At 41.4% G+C, this 20,766-nt stretch overlaps 1 protein-coding gene across 1 annotated transcript in view; it reads left to right on the forward strand.

Moving 5' to 3' along the window:
• The window catches only part of Ros1 (ROS proto-oncogene 1, receptor tyrosine kinase), a 123,459-nt gene that overhangs the window by 67,588 nt on the left and 35,105 nt on the right, over positions 1 to 20,766 (forward strand). The window contains exons 27-33 of the mRNA XM_031348214.1: positions 336 to 512; positions 7,330 to 7,529; positions 8,435 to 8,579; positions 9,288 to 9,520; positions 10,635 to 10,811; positions 17,224 to 17,392; positions 19,507 to 19,624. Coding sequence (XP_031204074.1) covers positions 336 to 512; positions 7,330 to 7,529; positions 8,435 to 8,579; positions 9,288 to 9,520; positions 10,635 to 10,811; positions 17,224 to 17,392; positions 19,507 to 19,624 — 1,219 coding nt within the window. The remainder of the gene's footprint in view (positions 1 to 335; positions 513 to 7,329; positions 7,530 to 8,434; positions 8,580 to 9,287; positions 9,521 to 10,634; positions 10,812 to 17,223; positions 17,393 to 19,506; positions 19,625 to 20,766) is intronic.

The following is a 20,766-nucleotide window of genomic DNA, read 5'->3' on the forward strand; positions in this document are numbered from 1 at the left end:
AGAGGCAGAGGCAGAGGCAGAGGCAGGTGAGTCATTGGAAGCTCATCAGTCAGCTAATATAAGCTATTTGGTCATGGTCTAGACCAAAGGAACTGGCAGTGCCAATGTTTACTTTGATTTCACTGGGTCCAAAAAAAAGTGAGAAAACATTGTTGAGCCAAATGGCATAAAATATGTTTTGTTTTTTAATGTTGAAAGGTTTAAACCTTAGCAGTTTTCTTAGCAAAAATAGTAACTTCATATATTATTTAGAGCAGAAAACTTAAGGTGCCTAATTTTATGCTTTTTTTTAATTCTTTATCCTTTATTTTTTTCTTTGTGTTTTGAATCAGCAGGAAAAAGAATCATTAGCTTAACGGTAGATGGGGAGTTTATATATTGGATGATGACAACAAAGGATGACATAAAAATTTATCAAGCAAAGAAGGGAAGCGGGGCCATCGTCTCCCAGGTGAAGGCCTCTGGGATTAAGCATATCTTGGCTTACAGTTCAGCTTTGCAGCCTTTTCCAGGTAACGGAGTTGTCCACACATCATGCTTGTTCCCTCCCAAGGCTGTCTGTCCCTCCCAAGGCTGTCTGTCCCTCCAGTCTCGGTATTAGGCCCTCACTTCCACCCCAAATCTGCCTACTGTTTACCCAGATTTACAAATACACACAGCTTGGACTGTGGTAGGCAACATTAGATGTGGGAACCTATGACCTGTTCTGTCCACTTGTCTTCTATCTCTTCTTTCTGATTTAGGCCTTTCAGTAGTGTCAAAGTCATTGCATAAAGCCTCCTCTCTCTTGCAAGGTCAAGTACTGTGTTTACTGATTTATTATGTATTACATAGATTAAGTAGACTGCCTTGTAAGACATAGTAAAAGTTCTTCAGAAAGAAGGAAAATGACTTGGGTCAGAAGCTCAGATATATGTTATCATGGGGGAGTTTCAGAGAAGTGAGTGAGGAAAACAAGAATGATTATTTTTCTTAGTTGTTCTACTAAATGTAAGGTTGTTGACATTAATAGCAACAGTGATTTTATTATGCATGCCTGTGTGTGCTTATAAGTGTGTGCGTATGTTTTTGTAGCCACCACACTTGTCTTTCAACTTGGATAGGAAATAAAGAGCATATTGAGTAAGGAGGGAGAAATAACACAGCGTTCACCTACAGATGACATGATCAATTACACAGAAAATCTGGAAAAGCTGGCAAAAACATTTCTCCCAAAACTAGCAAGTGCTCTGGCAAGTCTGTAGAATGCTGCAAATTTAATTTTTTCAGCAACAAACCAGTCAGATTTGCAATATAAAAGACTATTTGTATTATCATCTCCCCAAGTGAAATACTTGTATATAAGTCTAACAAAATATGTATAAACCGTATATGATGAATTCTATCAAATTCTGGTGGGAGTACTAAAAAGAAAGTGAAGTAAATGTCCACAGAGACTACATTCATGGATATGAAGTCAAGATGCCACTTCTCCCTAATTTGATCTGTCAGTTCAATGCAGTCTTTCAGCATCCAGGAAACGATCTTGTGGATATTGAGAAGCACATTGTAATGTTTATAAGAAGATTAAAAAAGAAACTAACATAATATCAAAGAAAAAGTGTAATGTCAATAACTAACCTGAACTCTTTCTACAAAGTTGCAGTTATCAAAGCCCTAAGGCATTGAAAGACAGTGACTGCAGCTAGATATAACAATAGTGTAACTAGACAGCTTGGAAACAGACCCTCATAAATATAGTCAAGGAAATCTTTGACAGAGGGATAAAAGTAATATAACGGCGAAAAGAGAATATTTCTAACAAGTTAAGTTAGAAAAAAACCCTTTTAATCAACACAAAAATTAGCTAATGGTGATCTATAAACCTAAAGGTTTATATTTGGATCAAAGAAAGAAAGGAGCCGTGAGATTGTAAAAAGATGTGGAGAAAATACACAAGCATAGAAGGCAGTGAAAGAAACCAAACTGAAAAGATCACCTCACCTATTATATGATTACAGCTGCATGGCATTCTGCAAATGCAGAAATCACAACCACAGTGTGTGGCTTGGTTTTTATCAACTTGACACCAACTAGAGTCACCTGGGAAGAAAGAACATCCATTGGGAAATTATTTCCACCAGACTGGCCTGTGGGTCATCATCTTTTTCTTCTTTTATTGAAAATGGTTTTAGTTCTCATATAATATATCCTGATGACAACTTCCCCTCCCTCTACTTTTGTCTACCATCTGGACCCATCCTTTTCTGTTTCTTAGTATGTTTTTTTTTTAAAGATTTTATTTATTTATTTTATGTATTTGAGTACACTGTAGTTATACGGGTTGTTGTAGGCCATCATGTGGTTTCTAGGAATTGAACTCAGGACCTCTGCTCGATCCAGCCCTGCTCACTCCAGCCCAAAGATTTATTTATTGTTATATGTAAGTACACTGGAGCTGTCTTCAGACACCCCAGAAGAGGGTGTCAGATCTCATTATGGGTGGTTGTGAGCCACCATGTGGTTGCTGAGATTTGAACTCAGGACCTTCGGAAGAGCAGTCAGTGTTCTTAACCGCTGAGCCATCTCTCCAGCCCTCTCAGTATGTTATTAGCTGCTATTTGATGTAGGAGGGTCCATCCCACTGTGGGCGATGCCATCCCCTAGGCAGGTGGGTCTGGGGAGAAAAAGAAAGCAAGAGAGCAAGCCAGAGGAAGCAAGGCAACAAGCAGTGTCCCTTTTTCAGTCTCTTGCTTCAGTTCCTGCTGTGGCTTCCCCAAATAACAGGGTACACCCTGGAAGCCGAATTAACCCTTTCTTCTCCAAGTTGGTTTTGGTAAGCATTTCTCATAGCAACTGAGAAGCAAACTAGATAAGACAGGTAGTAATGAAATCAGTGGTAGCTAGGAGTTGAGGGGAAAAGGGATATGTAGGTAGAACACAGAGTGTGTTTAAAGTAGTGAAATGCCTCTGTAGGATAACGTAAGAGTGGACCATGCCATAAGACATTTTCTAAGCCATCAAACATACGGAACAAGAGAGAAGCCTGAGATAAACTATGCCCTTTAGGTAATAACATTTTCCAGTAGGCTTATTGACTGTAGTGGGGGTTATTGGTAATGAGGGAGTCTATGCATTTATTGGGACATATATTTGAGAGCTCTCCAACTTCATATCACTGTGAACTCCAAACTGCACTAGAAATGTTGATTAAGAAAAGAAAATGCTAGTCCTTTGCCTGCAAGCATAGCACAATATCACTAATAGTGTCGAGGATTGGCTCTCTCCTATGGAATGGGTCTCAAGTTGGACCAGTCATTTTCTCTACTCACTCTCTACTCCATCTTTATCCCTTCACATCCTGTAGGCAGGATGAATTCTAGGTTGAAGGTTTGTGGATCAGTCGGTGTCCACTCTCCATTGGAAGTCTTGCCTGGCTACAGGAGGTGGCCACTTGATCGGGGGTGGCGGGTGGGGGCCTACAATCAGAATGTTAAGTGAATAAATAAATAAACGAATGGAAAAGTGGATATAAGTATGTGAGTAATTAATAAAATAACTCAGTTAAGGAATCCACCCAAACAATGAAATATTCAAAATATTACATTTTGTCTGCATGATAGTTACATGTTCTGAGTTACGTAGTTGGGCTTTGTAAGTCAAGCAGAAGAGCAAAGAGTAGCACCAGATAAATAGCACAGTGTAGGTTTGTAAGCAACCAAGGTGCATCAGGGGAAAGAAAGGAATGGAAACAAGGTGCAGTCTCTGTGTGATGCTGAATCACAGCCCCAACACACAGCTAACAGGAAGGGTGCTAAGGGTAGCAGAAACTCCTTACAGTCTAAGATGCTCTCATTAGTGTGGGCGGAAGGTTCCCTTCTACCAAGCTGTCGGGAAGAGTGCGCTACCCCCATCTGCTGGACACTTCGGGCAATTTCTAGTGTCTTTGCTCCTGAGATAGCATCTTCAAAATGCAAAGGATTTGAAAAATGGAACAATGGAGATGTGTGTGTGTGTGTGTGTGTGTGTGTGTGTGTGAAATCTTCGCTTCTGCATCAAATGACATTTCCAACATTTCAATATATCTACTGTATTAGTTGAATGAAAAACAACTAAAAAAAACACTCTTTGAGTAAATTTTTTTTAAAGATTTTTTTTTAAAGATTTATTTATTTATTATATGTAAATACACTGTAGCTGTCTTCAGACAGCACCAGAATAAGCCATCAGATCTCATTACAAGTGGTTGGGAGCCACCATGTGGTTTCTGGGATTTGAACTCATGACCTTCCGAAGAGCAGTCAGTGCTCTTCCCCGCTGAGCCATCTCACCAGCCCTTGAGTAAATTTTTTGCTCCTTTTTTTCCCCTAATATAAGCATCCCACTGTTGAGTTAGACCAGAAGTCGGCACAAATGAATAGCATCTTGTACCTGAAGAGTGGTCCATTCTGTATCAGTGAAATTATCTTTCTCCAAATCCCCAGGCCTTCCCAGTGTCCTCAGTGTTAGAATCACGGGTTCTTTGTCCACTCCCTTTTCTCAGGAACCAAAGGTGGAGGTCTAGCCGAGCATGCTTTGCTCACTTTGGAATCTACAACTGGAATCTCCACATTTTGCAGCATCTTATGGTCTGTGATCATAGATAACGTTCATTTGAAATGTGGAGCTCAAGGAAGTAGCACGATACATAAATATTTGCTAATTAGAGAACTCTTTCTGTAGAAGAACTGGAGTCACTTTTTCAAGAAAATGGAGGAGTGGGCTCAATCAAATATTTGGTGCTTAGACATTCCTCTCCCGAGTTTCTTGTTAGATGGAAGGGATGCATTTATAGCTTGCAAAGCACCAGTTAGTAAAAACTGTAGCTAAAATGTCACTCTCTCTTCCGGAACTCTGAGCAAGCCCAGTCGGAGTTTCCGAAGCTCCACATTCTACTGCTGGACGAGCAGTAAAGCATCAAACTAAAGATGAATGCGTCTAGTGTCATGGTGGAAGAAAGCAGCTCTGTGATGGGGACACAGAAGTAATGGTCTCCCCTGCATATAGGGCGTGGCCAGAGCTTCCCTGGACATATGATGCGTGAAGAAGATCATTTCAGACTGTGGAAGGAGCCTGCGCCAGCATGCAGACAGGTGGAAGCCTAGATAGCTTGCAGACAGTGCAATGGGAGCACAGAATAAAGTGTGACTTTGCAGAGTCGAGAGAATCTGACAGCAGCGGACAGGAGATGTAATTGTAAACTCCAATAGACAATTGGCTACGGACAGATTGTAAAGTCCGTAAAGCATAAATACCACCCCCCCCCATTTTCCTCAAAATTGTTTTTTTAGTAGTTGCTTTGTTATAGCATCAGAGCGGCAAACTAAGATAGAAATTGGCAGCTTTTTCTAGGCCAAAGCTCCAAAAAAAAAAAAAAAAAAAAAAAAAAAAAAAAAAAAAAAAAAAGCCCTGTAGTCCCCTCCTCCAAAAAAGGCTGTCAATTGGACAAGGGGTCAATTCTGCTGGTTAGTTTATGTCAACCCAATGTCACTTAGAAGAAGGAACCTCAACTGAGGAAGGAGGCTCCATAAGACTGAGTGGTGGCCATGTCTGTGAGGTGTTTTCTCCATTCGTGATTGTTATAGAAAGGTTTAGCCCACTGTGGAAAGTGCTACCCCTGGGCAGGTGGTCCTGGAGCTATACAAGAAAGTAGATTGAGCTACCCATGAGGCTCAAGCCACTAAGCAGTATTAATACATGAGGTTTGCTTTCAAGTCCTGCCTCCTCCATGTTTCTGTTTTGGTTTCCCTTGATGGTGGACCCGAAAGCTAAAATAGATCTCTTCCATCTCACAAATTGCTTTTGATCAATGTTTTCTCACAGGAGCAGCCACAAACTAGAAGAAAGGAAACCTTCAATGTGGTGTGCCACTGCATGGGCTAGAGCACACATCCCTTCCTATTCCTACTGTAGTCTTTGCGGCTACTGCTCCCTCAGTTTGTTCAGGGTATGACACATCTGGTTGGGTGTTATACATACTCTATCATGCCTTGACTTCTGTTTTTTCTCCTTTTTTGTTGTTTTTTGACACATGGTCTACTTGACTACTTGAAGTTAGTCTTGAACCCATTATGTCATCCAAGCTGTCGTCAAGCTCTTTTTTGTTTTAATGTATTTATTAGCAAGTATTAATTGCACATAGCAATGGGTTGCATTATGGCATTTTTATATATATACATAACATACTTTGATCATACCCACCTATTTCCTTCTCCTAGTCTTTCACTCTTGCTAATATTCTTCCTCTTCATCTAGCCACCTCTCTTCTATTTCATGTAATTTTTATTTACTCTCTCTCTCTCTTTGTGTGTGTGTGTGTGTGTGAATGCAGGTTTATGCTTGTCATGATTTATCTGTAGAGTTCAGAGGACAATTTTTTAGGAGTCCTTTCTCTTCTACCGTGGATTCATGGGACCCAACTCAGGTCGTCAGGTTTGTAGGAAGTGCCCTTACCCACTATGCCATCTTGCCAGACCCCATACCCTATTTTTCTACTTACCTGTCTTCTATGTTTTATAAACCAATGGATTTCATTAGCATTGTTTACAGTTGTATGCATCAGAATTTGTTTATAGAAGCATGTAGACTTATCAGTAACCCTATCACCAAAGAAAATGTCTTTCACCAACCATTATTTGTATATAAATCTTTGTAGAGACTCTATGAGCCTTTCCCATGTTAATGACAGGGTGTGTCAACCCATCGAATTTTGTAGTGACGTGTTGCAGATGGTCACAGCTACAGTGAATTTAGGAGTGTGATACCATGTCATACACAAATGTTAGCATCAAACCCTTGAGCCTCTGCCTCCCAAGTGCTATTATTACAAGCATGTGCCACCATGCCAGCTAGCCTCAAACCTTACCAGCATGACTTCTAGTAAGTTCTTACAAGATTGCTCCTGCCCTAGTGATACGGTGGCTGCGTCTTAGGGAGGTAGTGAGGGTCAGGGATGTCTTTCAGGACATTTGACCTTCATTATCAGTGAGACAAATACCATTTTGGAGGGGTCAGGGAGTAGACACCTACCAAGATTGTGCAATTGAACTTCGGAAAATGAGTTTCCTCTGGGTATGTTATCCTAAACATCAGACATACGTGAGTGTAGGGAAAAGGAAGAGAGCACCGGGGAGGATCCAGGATACTGTGCCAAAGCTAGCATCTCAAAGTAGACACACTACCAAAAGCATTTCATATTTATCATTTCAATGTAAAGTTCTGTGTACTCCACAATTTTGTTCCTAACATTTACTATTACCCTTGTTAGATAAACCTACCATTCCTTCTTTTTTTTTCTTATTATTATTTTAGATAAAGCATATCTGTCTCTAGCTTCAGATATGGTAGAAGCGACTATATTAAATGCCACCAACACCAGCCTCACACTCAAATTACCTCCAGTCAAGACAAACCTCACGTGGCATGGTATTACTAGCCCCACGTCAACATATCTGGTTTACTATATGGAAGCTAAGAGGGCAAACAGCTCTGACAAGAAACACGAAATGCTGGTAAGCCTGGAGCTGGCTGCTTTTGTCTTTATAAGATGTTCTTACGTGATGTAAACCTCTCAACCATGTGTTCCCAAAGATATACTTTAAGCCTTGTTTTAAAACTCCTTCTAGCCAATGACTGATTGAAGCATATTGGTTTCTCGCCTTCTTGCCTGGGAGTAAGTAAAACATTAGGGAAACTTATTAACACTAGCTATGGGCTGTCGTAGGAACTGCTTCTTGCAGGTCCTGAGAGAACAAAGTTTATTCCCCTCCCTAATTGTCCCCCAAGAGTGACAGATCCTGTTCCTATGACCTAGCCATTAAATGGAAGAGCCAAAGATTGAATCAGGCAGGGAGAATGTGACTATTTTGTGTCCTTTTATAACATTTATCTAATAAAAAAATATAAATTATATTATTGTCTACTTGTTCCGTGTGTTGTGATATGCACTCTGTGGACTCCATCTGCTTGTTATCTGTCAATGTTCGGTTGTGTGGAATAGCAGACATGCAGTGGACAGTGCACTCATTGTTTTGCTCTGTCTCTCTGAGACATCATTTTATTGTATAGTCCTAACTGGCAGGGAACTAGCCCCATAGCCCAGGTCGACCTTGAGTTTACTGTGGGATGCCTTGCGTCTGGTGTAATATATGACATTACAGGCATCTATCACCGTGCCTGGATGTAGCTGTTTCTTGGATAAATGAATTGCCACTAATCACGGCCTTGTGTCAACGGTGAGTCATTCCACATTTGCTGAGAGTTGCCTGCTAGTCATCTGTCACTAATTCATGAAGACAGTAAACAAGTCAAGTCCATTAGATTAAGGCAGTAGTATCGTGAATAGTCCAGAATAACTGTTTCCAGTCATTTGTATGAAATACAAGCATTGAATACTTAATGAAAAATTCAACGACAGGAATCACAGGAGAATGTAGCCCGGATTGATGGTCTGCAGCCATTTTCAACATATGTGATTCAGATAGCTGCGAAGAACTATTATTCAGAGCCTTTAGAACATTTACCTCTGGGAAAAGAGATTCAAGGAAAAACTAAAAGTGGAGGTGAGTTATGGGCTGCTGTGGGTTTCTAGTGTGGAATTCTATGATATGTGTGATGCCCATGTCTGTATTTTTTATCTGAACGCTAAGTAATCACCATTATGGGGGTGCTTAAAGTTCAATAAGAACTGTGAACTCTCGGAAACCACTTTAGAGACTCGACTCTGGCTCTAGCCCTTGACAGGACCGAGTCCAGCAAAGCACAAAGAAACTAGAAGATAAGACATCGAAATGTAGATCGACCAAGAAGCACACGCTTTGGTCCTGCCATGCAGTGTCACTCTCCTCCCATGTAATCAAGAGGTTTCTGCACATGTGGCAGGATAGGAAAACTAAGATATAATGTGAAGTGTCCTCCGTGCTCTGGGGCTTAAAATAATGCAGCTCCACAGTCTTTGAAATAGTAGACTGAGAATCCAAAGGCTGGAAATTTTTGATGGTGGTCACAAAGTTCTCTCGAATTTCATAGTTCATCACTGCCTGTAGACTTGAGCTGGGGTCAGAGAATGATTTGGTCACTAGGCAAAAATAGACACCATCTTTCCAGGCAGCCTGCTCACTTCCCATTATGTAAGTGGCCAGCTATCCTTTGGACCTCTGTAACTCGTTTTTGCTCACATGACAGCACTGTTCCTCAACTGACTCTCTTGCTTCTTTCCACCACCTAGCGCTGTTGCAATGTCCCTTATCCTTCGATGCTATTTATTTCAGTGCCCGGGGCAGTTTGTCATATCAACGCAACAGTGTTGTCGGACACCAGTCTCCATGTATTCTGGACAGAATCGCATAAGCCAAACGGACCCAAAGAGTCAGTCCGCTATCAGTTGGTTATGTCATACCTGGCTCCAATTCCCGAGACTCCTCTAAGACAGCGTGACTTTCCAAGTGCCAGGCTTTCTCTACTGGTCACTAAACTATCTGGTGGACAACTCTATGTGCTGAAGGTACTGAGTGTCCTGGGTACTTTTTTTTTTTTATTAATTGGTTATTTTATTTATTTACATTTCAAATGTTGTCCCCCTTCCAGGTCTCCCCTCTGCAAACTCCCCATACCATCTCCCTCCCCATTGCCTCTAAGAGGGTACTCTCCCACCCACCTACCCACTCTTACCTCACCCCTCTAGCTTCCCTCCCCCATGCTGGAGCATCAAGCCTCCACAAGACCAAAGGCTTTCCCTTCCACTGATGCCAGATAAAGGCCATCCTCTGCTATGTAGCTGAGCCATGGACCTGTCCCTGTACACTCTTTGATTGGTAGTTTAGTCCCTGGGAGCTCTGGAGGGTCCAGGTAGCTGATATCGTCCTTTCCATGGGTTTGCAATTCTCTTCAGCTCCTACAATCTTCCCCCTAACTCTTCCATTGGGGTCCCCAGGCTCAATCTGATGGTTGGCTGTGAATATCTTCATCTGTCTTAGTCAGATGCTTGCAGAGCCTCTCAGAGGTCAGCCATGTCAGGCTCCAGTATGCGAGCACTTCTTGGCATCAGTAATAGTATCTGGGTTTGTTGTCTGCAGATGGGATGGATTCCCAAAGTGGGGTAGTTTGTGGATGGCCTTTTCTTCAGCCTCTGTTTCGTTTTTGTCCCTGCATTTCCTTTAGACAGGAACAATTCTGGGTTAAAAATTTCGAGATGGGTGGTAGCCCCATCCCTCTACTGGGGGCCATGTCTATCTACTGGAGGTGGTCTCTTCAGATTCTCTCTCCCCTTTGCTGGGTATTTCAGCTAATGTCATCCCCGTGGGGTCCTGGGCATCTCTTGTTTCCCTGTTGTCTGGGACTTTCTAGTGGTTCCCCACCTGTACCCTTCCCCCATTCTCCACCCTCTACTGTTACATATGTCCACTCATTCTCCTGACACTCTGGGCTTTTCTCCCGCCTCTTCCCATACCTGTTCCTGCTCCCCCTGTTGTCCCTGTCCCCACTTTATCCCTCTCAGGTCTCTCCCTCTCTCCACCTCCCTGTCCTGGGCTCTTCTCATTGCCATATTCAAGATCATGTTCTAGGAGAGACTAAGATGCTTTTTTCTTATTTATTTACTTATTTATTTGAACAAAAAGGTTCTGGCCTGCCACCCAGAGGAAATGTGGTGTACTGAGAGCCATCCTGTCAGCGTCACCATGTTTGACACACCGGAGAAACCTTCTGCCTTGGTTCCACAGAACACTAGTCTGCAGTTAGATTGGAAGGCTCCGTCTAATGTTAACCTCACCAGATTTTGGTTTGAACTCCAGAAGGTAGACTTTTTGATGCAAATCTTTGTCTTATGATCTGTAATAAGCTGGAAAGTTTTTTTTTGTATGACTAGAATGTTCTCTTGTATAAATCAACAGTGCTTGCCAACATGTATTGGCTCAGATTGGCATGAGAAGCAGTAAATTATCCGGATAACGTTTTATCCAAAATCGCATCCAAAGTTCAGTTTGCTTTGAAGGGATGGCAGCGTGGTTCATGGGTAAAGGTGTTTATTGTCAAGCCTGAGGTCTTGATTTTGATCCATGGGACCCACAAGTCTTGGCATATGTGTCTCTCCACTCCCAACCTCTCCCACATTAAATAAATGTAATAAAAAGTTGACTTTCAGAAGACTCATATAGGGGCTAGGGATATAGCTCATGACTTAAGAGCACTGACTACTATTCCAGAGAACCCAATTCAATTCCCACATGGTTACTCACAACTGTCCCAGGGGATCTGACTTTGTCTTCTGGCCTTCAAAGAGGACCAGGAACATACATGGTGTATGAACATAGATTCAGGCCAACCACCCCTACATATAAGATTATAGGAACTGTGTAAGTCATCTTACTAATTTTATATTAAATAAAATGTTAATTATTAATAAGCTTGATTTATATGTTTTCACCTTTAAAATCCATAACAATTGGATGTTTTCTATAAAAATAAAGTAAACCAACAAGCAAAAATCCACAACGTAGTTTGGAAGTGTGCTTTCAACATTTAAGTAGTGTACAGCAACAGAAGAGAATGAAGTGTGAAGCCGCTTTATTCCCAAACAGTTTGCTGTGACTACATGAAGTTTAAAAGGCTTCATTATTCAGAATTCTTCGTGATTTATTAAATTAACACCCAAACTGACATTTAAGATGTCAGTTAACCAGACCCTGTACAGGAAATTCACACTGGCATTCACAGTAGTGCACCAAGAATAGATTATTAAGATTTTGTAATTGCTGTTTGCCATTCTTACGAGTGCTTAGCTACACACATGTCTGCATGTTTACAGGCTTATGTTGAGACATTTGTAAAGACTGTTTAAGACCGTCTTGTTGTGGAGTTGCTTAAAGCAAAATAGAACTGTAGAGATCTCACTTTTTTTTGAAAAAAAAGTCAAATTGTTCCCTCTTTGCACATTTATTTTTTAAAACAAAATTTAATTGATTATTTAATAATTTAATACATGACTTACATATTTTGATAGTATTCACACCATTCCTCTCTCTCACCTTCTCCCACTTTCTCTTGACAATTTCATACGTGGATATTTCCTATTTTGACCTCATCTCTCTGCCACTCCTTCCTCTTTCCAAAACATCCTTCTACTTTTATGTTTATCTTAGTAACCTGCTGAGTTTAAGCAGAGTTATTTTCTTGTACATGGTGTGGAGCTATTTACTGGATCACGGTCAACTTACCTGTGTCTCTACCCTTGAAGAAAAATAACTCCTTTCCCCAAGCAGCCATGAATTATGAATAGCTCATCAGCTAGGGGAGGGATCCCAAGTGCCCCCTCCCCATCTGTGCTCAATTGTTGACAGTGATTTTCTTCTTATCCATCCCCCTTCTACTGCCCTCTGTGTTTGTCTCTTGTCCCTTCCTCTCTCCAGCAGTAACCCCCTCTGCTTTTCTGTCACATATATTCCACCGTTTCCTAAAAGTCTCTTCCTCCTATCTCACAGTCCCTTTTCTTTGTGTAGGTTTTTAAAATGTACTATATAAGATATATGTTTGTGATTTTGCTCTTTTTGAATAAGAGTGAGGAAACAGAGGATCAAGTATTGAGTACTGCGTATGTAGCTTTTTTTCTTTTTTTATACTGAAAGTGTCTTAATGATTTACCTATTTGAAATGATGACTTTATACAAATAAGGCTTAATTGGAGAGATTGGAAAATTGTTCTCTTTTGGACTTGCTTAGATAAGCTTAATTCAGTTCCGTGTAAAGCCAAAGGAAGAGGGTACTACCGTTGCTTCTCAGATTGGAGAAGATGCCAGGGATAGCAATGGGCGGGTATCTTATTGTCCTGGTGAGAAGATATAGACTGAAGTAGATACTATAATGAGTCAAATGCCACCAGTTGGGGCATGCCTGCAAGGAAGAGTCCCAGGGCTGACACACCCCCTTGAACAGTCCTACTTGGACGATGTTCACAGAAGGAAGGAGCATGAATCATTAAGTCAACCATCCCATTCCTCAAAGTCTGGGGAAGACAGCAGACAGACCCCTCCTGGTCCAGTCCTCATGACTTCAAGGAAGTACATACACTGCTACATTTTCTCTGTCCACCTATTTTTTTTTTTTTTTTTTAGTACAGATCCATAATGGGCCACATTGAGAAAGTCATGGGGCTACTTGAGTGTGTGGTAATACACACATTTACTCACAGCGTGTGGAAGGAAGATGTAGGAAGACCATGAGTTTGAGACCATCCTGGACTGTACAAAGCAACACTCTGCTTTTGAAAAACTACACCATGTAGCTGACAGTAGTCCTTTCTGTGTATGTGACTATTTGTAGTACAGGTGCAGGAGCAGAATAGGAGGCCCTGCCTCTGAACAGTGACTAGACGACCTTCAGCTGGTAGCTCCAGCCCTTTTGAGCAACCTGAACTTGTCTCTTAATGACAAGATTGCTGGTAACAATCCCATAAATCCACGATTAGACTAGGGGAGACAGAGATCCCCCCTTTTCTTTTAAAGATTTATTTATTTATTTTATGTGTATGAGTACACTCTAACTGTACAGATGGCCATGAGCTATCATGTGTGTGTCTGATGGGAAACGAACTCAGGACCTCTGCTGGCCTAGCTCGCTCCACCCCACCCCCGCTCCAGTGTAATACACTGTAGCTGTCTTCAGACGCACCAGAAGAGGGCGTCAGATCTCATTACAGGTGGTTGTGAGCCACCATGTGGTTGCTGGGATCCGAACTCAGGACCTTCAGAAGAGCAGTCAGTGCTCTTACCCGCTGAGCCACCTCACCAGCCCGATAGAGATCCCTTTTAATTAAGCTTTTCTTTATAAATGGAAGACCAACATGGTAAAATTTGACATTGTGATACAATTTCCATGTCTGCAGAATAAAGACATCGGAACATAAGCTGAGGATTTGTTTGTTTGTTTTGAGACAAGGTCTTATCCAGCCTCCACTGTTCCTGAAGTTTTACATAGCCAAAGATAAACTTGGACCTTGGACTTCTGATTCTTCCTTCTGTCCCATCTTCTGTATGCTAGGGTTTAGTGTACACCACCAAATCTGGACTGTGATGTTCGGGAGGGACCAGTACATTATTATCTTTCACTTCTTCCCCTATCCAAGAAGCAACAACAGCATCCCTTCCCCTTAGACTTTACACTGAAATGCATTAAGCTTACTTAAGTAAGTCTAAAAGAGAACAATTCTTAAATCTCTCCAGTGTAGCCTTATTTTTATAAGGTCACCATTTCAAATAGGCATTGTGGTAGGCATTTTACCGACTTAGCTATACCCCCAAGACCCAGGGTATTTTTTTTTTTCTTTTTACAAAATACCTTGAATCCTGAATTACATAGATTTTTTAAAAAAATATCTAGAAAGTGTATGCAAGCAGAACATATTCCATTAGGGGAAAATAATTTTACTTTGGCTTGTTTACAAAGAAGTCTATTAAATTGTGTTTTTCCCCTTCATTTTTTTTTCTACTGAAATTATGTATTTCTGACATTGTGATCTATAAGATACTATAGACTAGATGTTCTCGAAAACTGCACAGACCGCCATTCAATCTCTCCAGGGTAGTCTTTGCTCCTGCCCTTGTTAGCTTCTGACAAAGGGATGGTTCCAGCTCCTCCCTGTGATTTTTTTTCTGGGATAGCCCACTAGAACTGCCAAGTTGGTGGTCTGCCCAGAACATTCACTACTGCAGGGAGGCCGAGCGGCTGCCAGTTTTCCAGCAAGTGCTCCCGATAACCATCTCACCTACATTTTAGGAGCCTGTAGACTGCTGAGTTCCCTAGTCCAGTCACTAAAGGTAATTTACACACCGCATCGTTAAGAAGGGAGGACCTAACTAGTTAAAGATTTTAGGTGGAAGTAAAATCTCTCTCTCTCTCTCTTTTTCTCTCTCTCCCTTCCTCCTTCCCATCTCTACCCTGTCCTCTCTCCTTTTTCACCTTTCCCTCCTTCTTTTATTTTTCAAGCAAACGAATACTTTTATTAACAGGTAAGATTTTGTTTTCAAGATGGTAAGGGTTTTGACCTCAAATGCTTATCAGGTCTGCCACTCATACATTTATAGCTTGACCACATGTGAACCTTGAAGACGCCTCTTCCTTGAAGTTTTGGGTCCATTGCAGGTTTTCTTCCCAGCCCACAAAGGGTATTGTAAGGATCTTTCATTTTATGCTCAGGATCTCCTAAAATATATGGGGATACCAACTTGTACAGACTAACAAGACTTCATCTCCCATACTGGGTTCCATTTCATTTAGAAATGAGTTAGGTTGTCCCAATAAACTCATCAGGCAGGTTACAATAGATAGTGTAGCACATAAAATTTAAATTTTGCACAAAATACATCTCTCCTCCTTTGATCTCACACAAAAATTAAAGTCCCCCAATAGAAACAATACTATCCTCCGACCCTTCTCCTAGGTCGTCAGTCCTAGCCATGTAAGGCCCATCCACAGTCCCAGATGAAGTCTGGTCCCTTCTTCTGCCATTGCTGCATGGAGTCTTCTAGAATTAACGCAGCTCCTTCGGAACTTTCAGAGGCGTTGAGCTCCAACTCCAAGTCTCAAGTGTCACAGGGACCCAAAGTTCTGGGAGCTATCAGGTCACCCAAGAAAGAGCAAAGCACCTTAAAATTCACTTTCCCTCCCCCTTACACACACACATTCAGTATGAATACACACTGCATTGAATGGTGTTTCATTGAGCCATTTGATTATGTGTCAGTGGGGTTGTCATATTCATGAATTCGGTGCAGACAGTGCCTTGAATAACATTTCTTCTGCCTACTGTTTTATTCCCTCTCCTCTCCAGTTACCCCCACCTCCATTTTTGGTAACATGGTGGTCTACCTCCTGAAATTGCAATAGAAGATATTCCTAACTTTAATAGAAACTAGTATAAAGTGCCTATTTGATGATATGATATGACTTCAGGAGGGCTGAATGAAAAAGGAGATGCAGAGGAAAGGTTATTTATGGAAACTGACCTTAGGAAACACTACGAAGGAAAACACACTAAGAACTCTTGACAAAATGCCACGGCCTTTGTGTTTCCTATTGTATACAAAAGCAAAAAAACACTAAAACAACAACAACAACAACGAAAACCCACTCGACATTGTCAAGTAATGATTGTTAAGGACCTAAATAGAAAGATTTAAAAATTATTTTATTTATTTACATTCCAAATGTTATCCCCTCAGGGTCATCTCTCCTAGAGATCATCATCCCCTCTCCCTCCCATTTGCCTCTGAGAGGGTGCTTCTCCCCCCACTCCTGTCACATCCCCTTTCCCTGGGGCATCAAGTCTCTATAGCATCCTCTCCTACTGAGAACAAACAAAGCAGTTCTCTGCTAGTGTGTGTGTGTGTGTGTGTGTGTGTGTGTGTGTGTGTGTGTGAGATGGACCAGCCCATGCATGCTCTTTGGTTGGTGGCTTAGTCTCTGGGAGCTCTGAGGGTTCCAGGTTGGTCAATATTGTTGGTTTTTCTATGGGGTTGTTGTCTCCTTCAACTCCTTCAATCCTTTCCCTAACTCTTTCATAGGGGTCTCAAATAGAACGATTTTTAAAAAGTAATTTCATACAGAGGAGAAGTTTCACTTAGTTGAACTTAAAGACTGTCAGACGTGTAAAGTGAAATGGGAGGGAGGATGGTGGGCTGGAGTTTCCTTTTTGGAGGCCTTTAGGTTCCTAGGAATGTGTATAAAGCATGCCAGCACATATCTGAAGACAGCCTTAGACGAAAGTCCCAAATGTTTTGGCTTGTTGATGGACTTCAGCAGAGAATCAAAGCATATAAAATGATGAGTTTAAAACAAGTCCCTGGAATTGTGGCTCTCCTTGTATGAACCCATCCTTGTTCCTCCACTGTGGCTTCCACTCTTAGCCATCCCGCCTTAGCGTCAGTGTCTGCATCTAGGGAAAGCAGCATGTCTCAGCTCTGAATCTTGTCCATTGAGCAGACCTAGGGATGCTCCACCTTGCACATTGGTTAAAAGGGACCATTCAACTAATTATAACCTGACCTAAGAAGCAAGGGGGGGGGGGGCTACGTGTGATGAGGATAATGACTGGAACTAAACAATGGAAAGAAGTTCTTACTTTTAATGTAAATAAATTTATTTAAGTTTTAATCAAGTTCTACATCCAAGAGTTTCTGAAAAGAATAAAAATCTTAGCTATACTTCTTTTTCTAGTGGAAGTACAATGAGTTTTACCATGTCAAAGCCTCATGCAGCCAAGGTCCAGTTTATGTCTGTAACATCCCAGATCTCCAGCCTTACACTCCCTATAACATTCGAGTGGTGGTGGTCTATACAACAGGAGAAAATAGCTCCTCGAGTCCAGAGAGCTTCAAGACAAAAGGTAAGTATTGGCATATATTGTTAGCATGTGTTATTAGCTAATATATTATCATATGTGTATAGTGCAAACGTCTCTGCTCTCTCCTCATCTCTCAGTTCCACCAATTACATCCTAGAAGCACACATTTTTAAAAATTATATCTAATTTTCATTTATGTATTTTAGTGATTTGTCTGAGTCTATGTATGTGTACCTGCCTGTGTGCCTAGTGGTGTTACCAGGTTCCAGTGTTAGACAGAAGAGGGTGTTGGATCTCCTAGAACTGTAGTTAGAGATGGCTATGAGTCACCATGTGGGTACTGGGAACAGAAACTGGGTCTTCTACATGACTAGTGAAAAGGAAAATAAAAATTTAGCAGGTACTTGCCCACGTAAGCCTGGGATTGAAAGAGTTAAATTTGAGACCAGTACTGAAACCCACAGGAGTCAGGAGCCAGGCCTGCGAGAAGCAGCTGGGCCAGGGAAAAGCTGACCAGGGGAGTGCAAATCTCAGAGATAAGGCAAGGAGGTGCCTGGCCGAGGTGCCTGAGACACACTTGGCCAGACATTGAGTGATGGACCCTGGGCCATTTGGTTTTCTTAAGTGTTAGCTAAGGGTCAGTATGAACTTTGAATAGCACTCTCCCCTCTTGCTAGGAATTTCATTTTTTTTTAGGAATTCTCAACTCTGATCAGCACAAACGACATTCAAAATAGCCAATCATGTATAGCCACACCAATTCCTTTGTCTCCCCAGACCTTTTTCCTATAAAATCCCCTAACCTCTGGGCTTCGTGGTCAATTCCTGGTCTCCTGTGTGAGATTGGGGGTTGAACCAGAGCTCTGAAATAAAAATGCCTCATGTTTTTTACATCAAGATGGCCTGTCGTGTTCTTCGGGTGCATGTCTCCTGGGACTTGAGCGGGAACTCCCTATGGGGTCTTTCACTAGCAAGCACCCTTAACCTCTAAGCCATCTCTCTTGGCCCTCAAATGTTTTCCTGAGAGCCATTACTAGGTCTGTAGCATTGGTGAATAAACTGAAGAGTCCGAAGAAGTCATTCCAGGAAGGAGACTATGTTGGCTAGAGTTGGTAGGATCCTGAGATGGACAAAACTATTTCTTCTTTCAGTTTTCTGATCTCCTCTGTTAGCTATTGTTTTGCAGCAAGAACTATTATAACATAGAGTAACCGGATGCTCAAGAAATACATACAAAATAAATTTTATAGTCCAAATGATAAAATGAAGAAACAACGGAGCTGGAGAGATGGCTCAGTGGTTAAGAGCACTGGCTACTCTTCTACAGGCCCTGAGTTCAATTCCCAGCAACCACATGCTGCTCACAACCATCTGTACTGGGATCTGATGCCCTCTTCTGGTGTGTCTGAAGGCAGTTACAATGCACTCATATACATAAAATAAATAAATCTTAAACAAACAAAAACAAGCCAAGCCAAGCCCTACAATTCTATTTGATTAAGATTCTGAACACCATAGCTCCAGGTTGATTTCTGAAAAAGTAGAAGGCAAAGGTTCCAAAAGTATGATTGTTTTAAAATTTGTACTTATCACTTATTTTGTGTCAAAATAAGAGACATGATTAGTGTTCTCAGTAAGTAACCAACCCATCATTGATGAAAGGTTCAGGTATTCATGGAAAAATATGTGCTTCAGGGCTGGGGAGCTAGGAAACACTGGCAGAAAAGTGCTTGCCAGGTTAGTGTGAGGATCTAGGTTCAGTTCCCAGAACCTGCACCAACTATCTGGATGTGGTAGAGCATTTGTAATCCCAGTGCTATGCCACGTGGACACAGGTAGATCTCTGGGACTCCTTGAGCAGCTAGCCTAGCCCAGTGAATGAGCACTAAACCAATGATGCTCTCAAAAAAGTAATGTGGATGGTAACTGAAGACCACAACTTGAGGTTGATCTCTGGCTTCCATATAAATAAGCGTGCGTGCACACACACACACACACACACACACACACACACACATACACACACACACAGACTTTCTATCAGAATATTTCTTTAAAACATTTATTGTCTTCAGCATATTCCAGAGAAAGATAACTAATGCAAAATATTCTGTACTTCTAACATATCAGTCAATTATCTCTTTATCGCCATAAAGCTGGAGTCCCAAGCAAACCAGGCATTCCTAAATTACTAGAAGGGAGTAAAAATTCAATCCAGTGGGAAAAAGCTGAAGATAATGGGAGCAGATTGATGTACTACACCCTTGAGGTCAGGTAAGTGTCAATTTTGCCCATGAGATCAGACATCTATCAAGTTGTGTCTTATGTGGCACAAGAACTAAGCAGTGAGTTACAAGGTAGTCAAAAGCAATAATTCTGTCAAAGTACATTTATATAGAAAAGTGAATCTTTAGAGATTTTCATATGTTTCATGATGTTCTTTGCCCATTTCCTAAAGTCAGCCTTTACCTTCTTAATTACAAAACACCTCATGTCACTCTTAGAAATCTGTAACGGCTTGTTCAAACTTCACAGAAACTGCTCCCTCAGAGTTTATGCAACTGATATTTGCTTAATATCCATCCACTCTGCTTAAGAAGCTGGGCTCTGACATTTGGTGTCAGACAATGAATGCAGGTAAACCCATAAATTTTGTTTTAGCAAAGTTGGATTTTCTCAGGTAAGAAGTGGCAGAACGATAGGTCTTCTTTTTTTCAGAGTCTGAAATGAGGGAGACAGCTGGAGTGATGTGAAGTCAATAGGCCTGTGGGCTTTTTTGTCTGATGTCAACAGATGAGTGCGTTTCCAAAGACTGAGAATGCGCTGTCACCTAAAACCAGCAGCTGAGAAGCACATGTACCCTCAGACCCAGCCAGTTTACAGAGTTCAGTGAGGCAACTGGCCCAGAAGGACTGACCTCATGCCAGCTCGAGGGGAGAAATCCAAATTCGAAAGACACTCCCCTCACGGGACTATGAAGCCATCTTTAAGAGGCTCCAAGGACAGAAGTCACTTCCATAATTATAGTCCTGGCAACATGAGCTTTAGGTCTATTTTTGCTTTGTCTTTACTCTGGCATCCCCAGAACCTCAGAAAATTTCCTGCTCTTGTCAGGAAATTCTTTGGGCTACATTTTCAGTTACAATTTTCAAGAAATAGTTTGTCATTGTTTTTCATACATTAGTAAAATATGTTTAGGAACTATCTTGGTGGCCTTCGACTATAAATGGTGTGTAACATCCAGGTCACGACTTTATCCTCGCTGGGACTCCCAGTGTGCTCCCCTCAGTAAGACCCTAAGTGTGTAATTTTTACCAAAAAAGCTTGTGTTCCCTTGCCACAGAGCTCCGTTATTGGTATTACAATATCGACACTACAGGACAGGAGGAAGTGTTGACATATGATTATCTCTAAGT

This window comes from Mastomys coucha, unplaced genomic scaffold (genome assembly GCF_008632895.1).
Source record: "Mastomys coucha isolate ucsf_1 unplaced genomic scaffold, UCSF_Mcou_1 pScaffold3, whole genome shotgun sequence".
Lineage (NCBI taxonomy): Eukaryota > Metazoa > Chordata > Mammalia > Rodentia > Muridae > Mastomys > Mastomys coucha.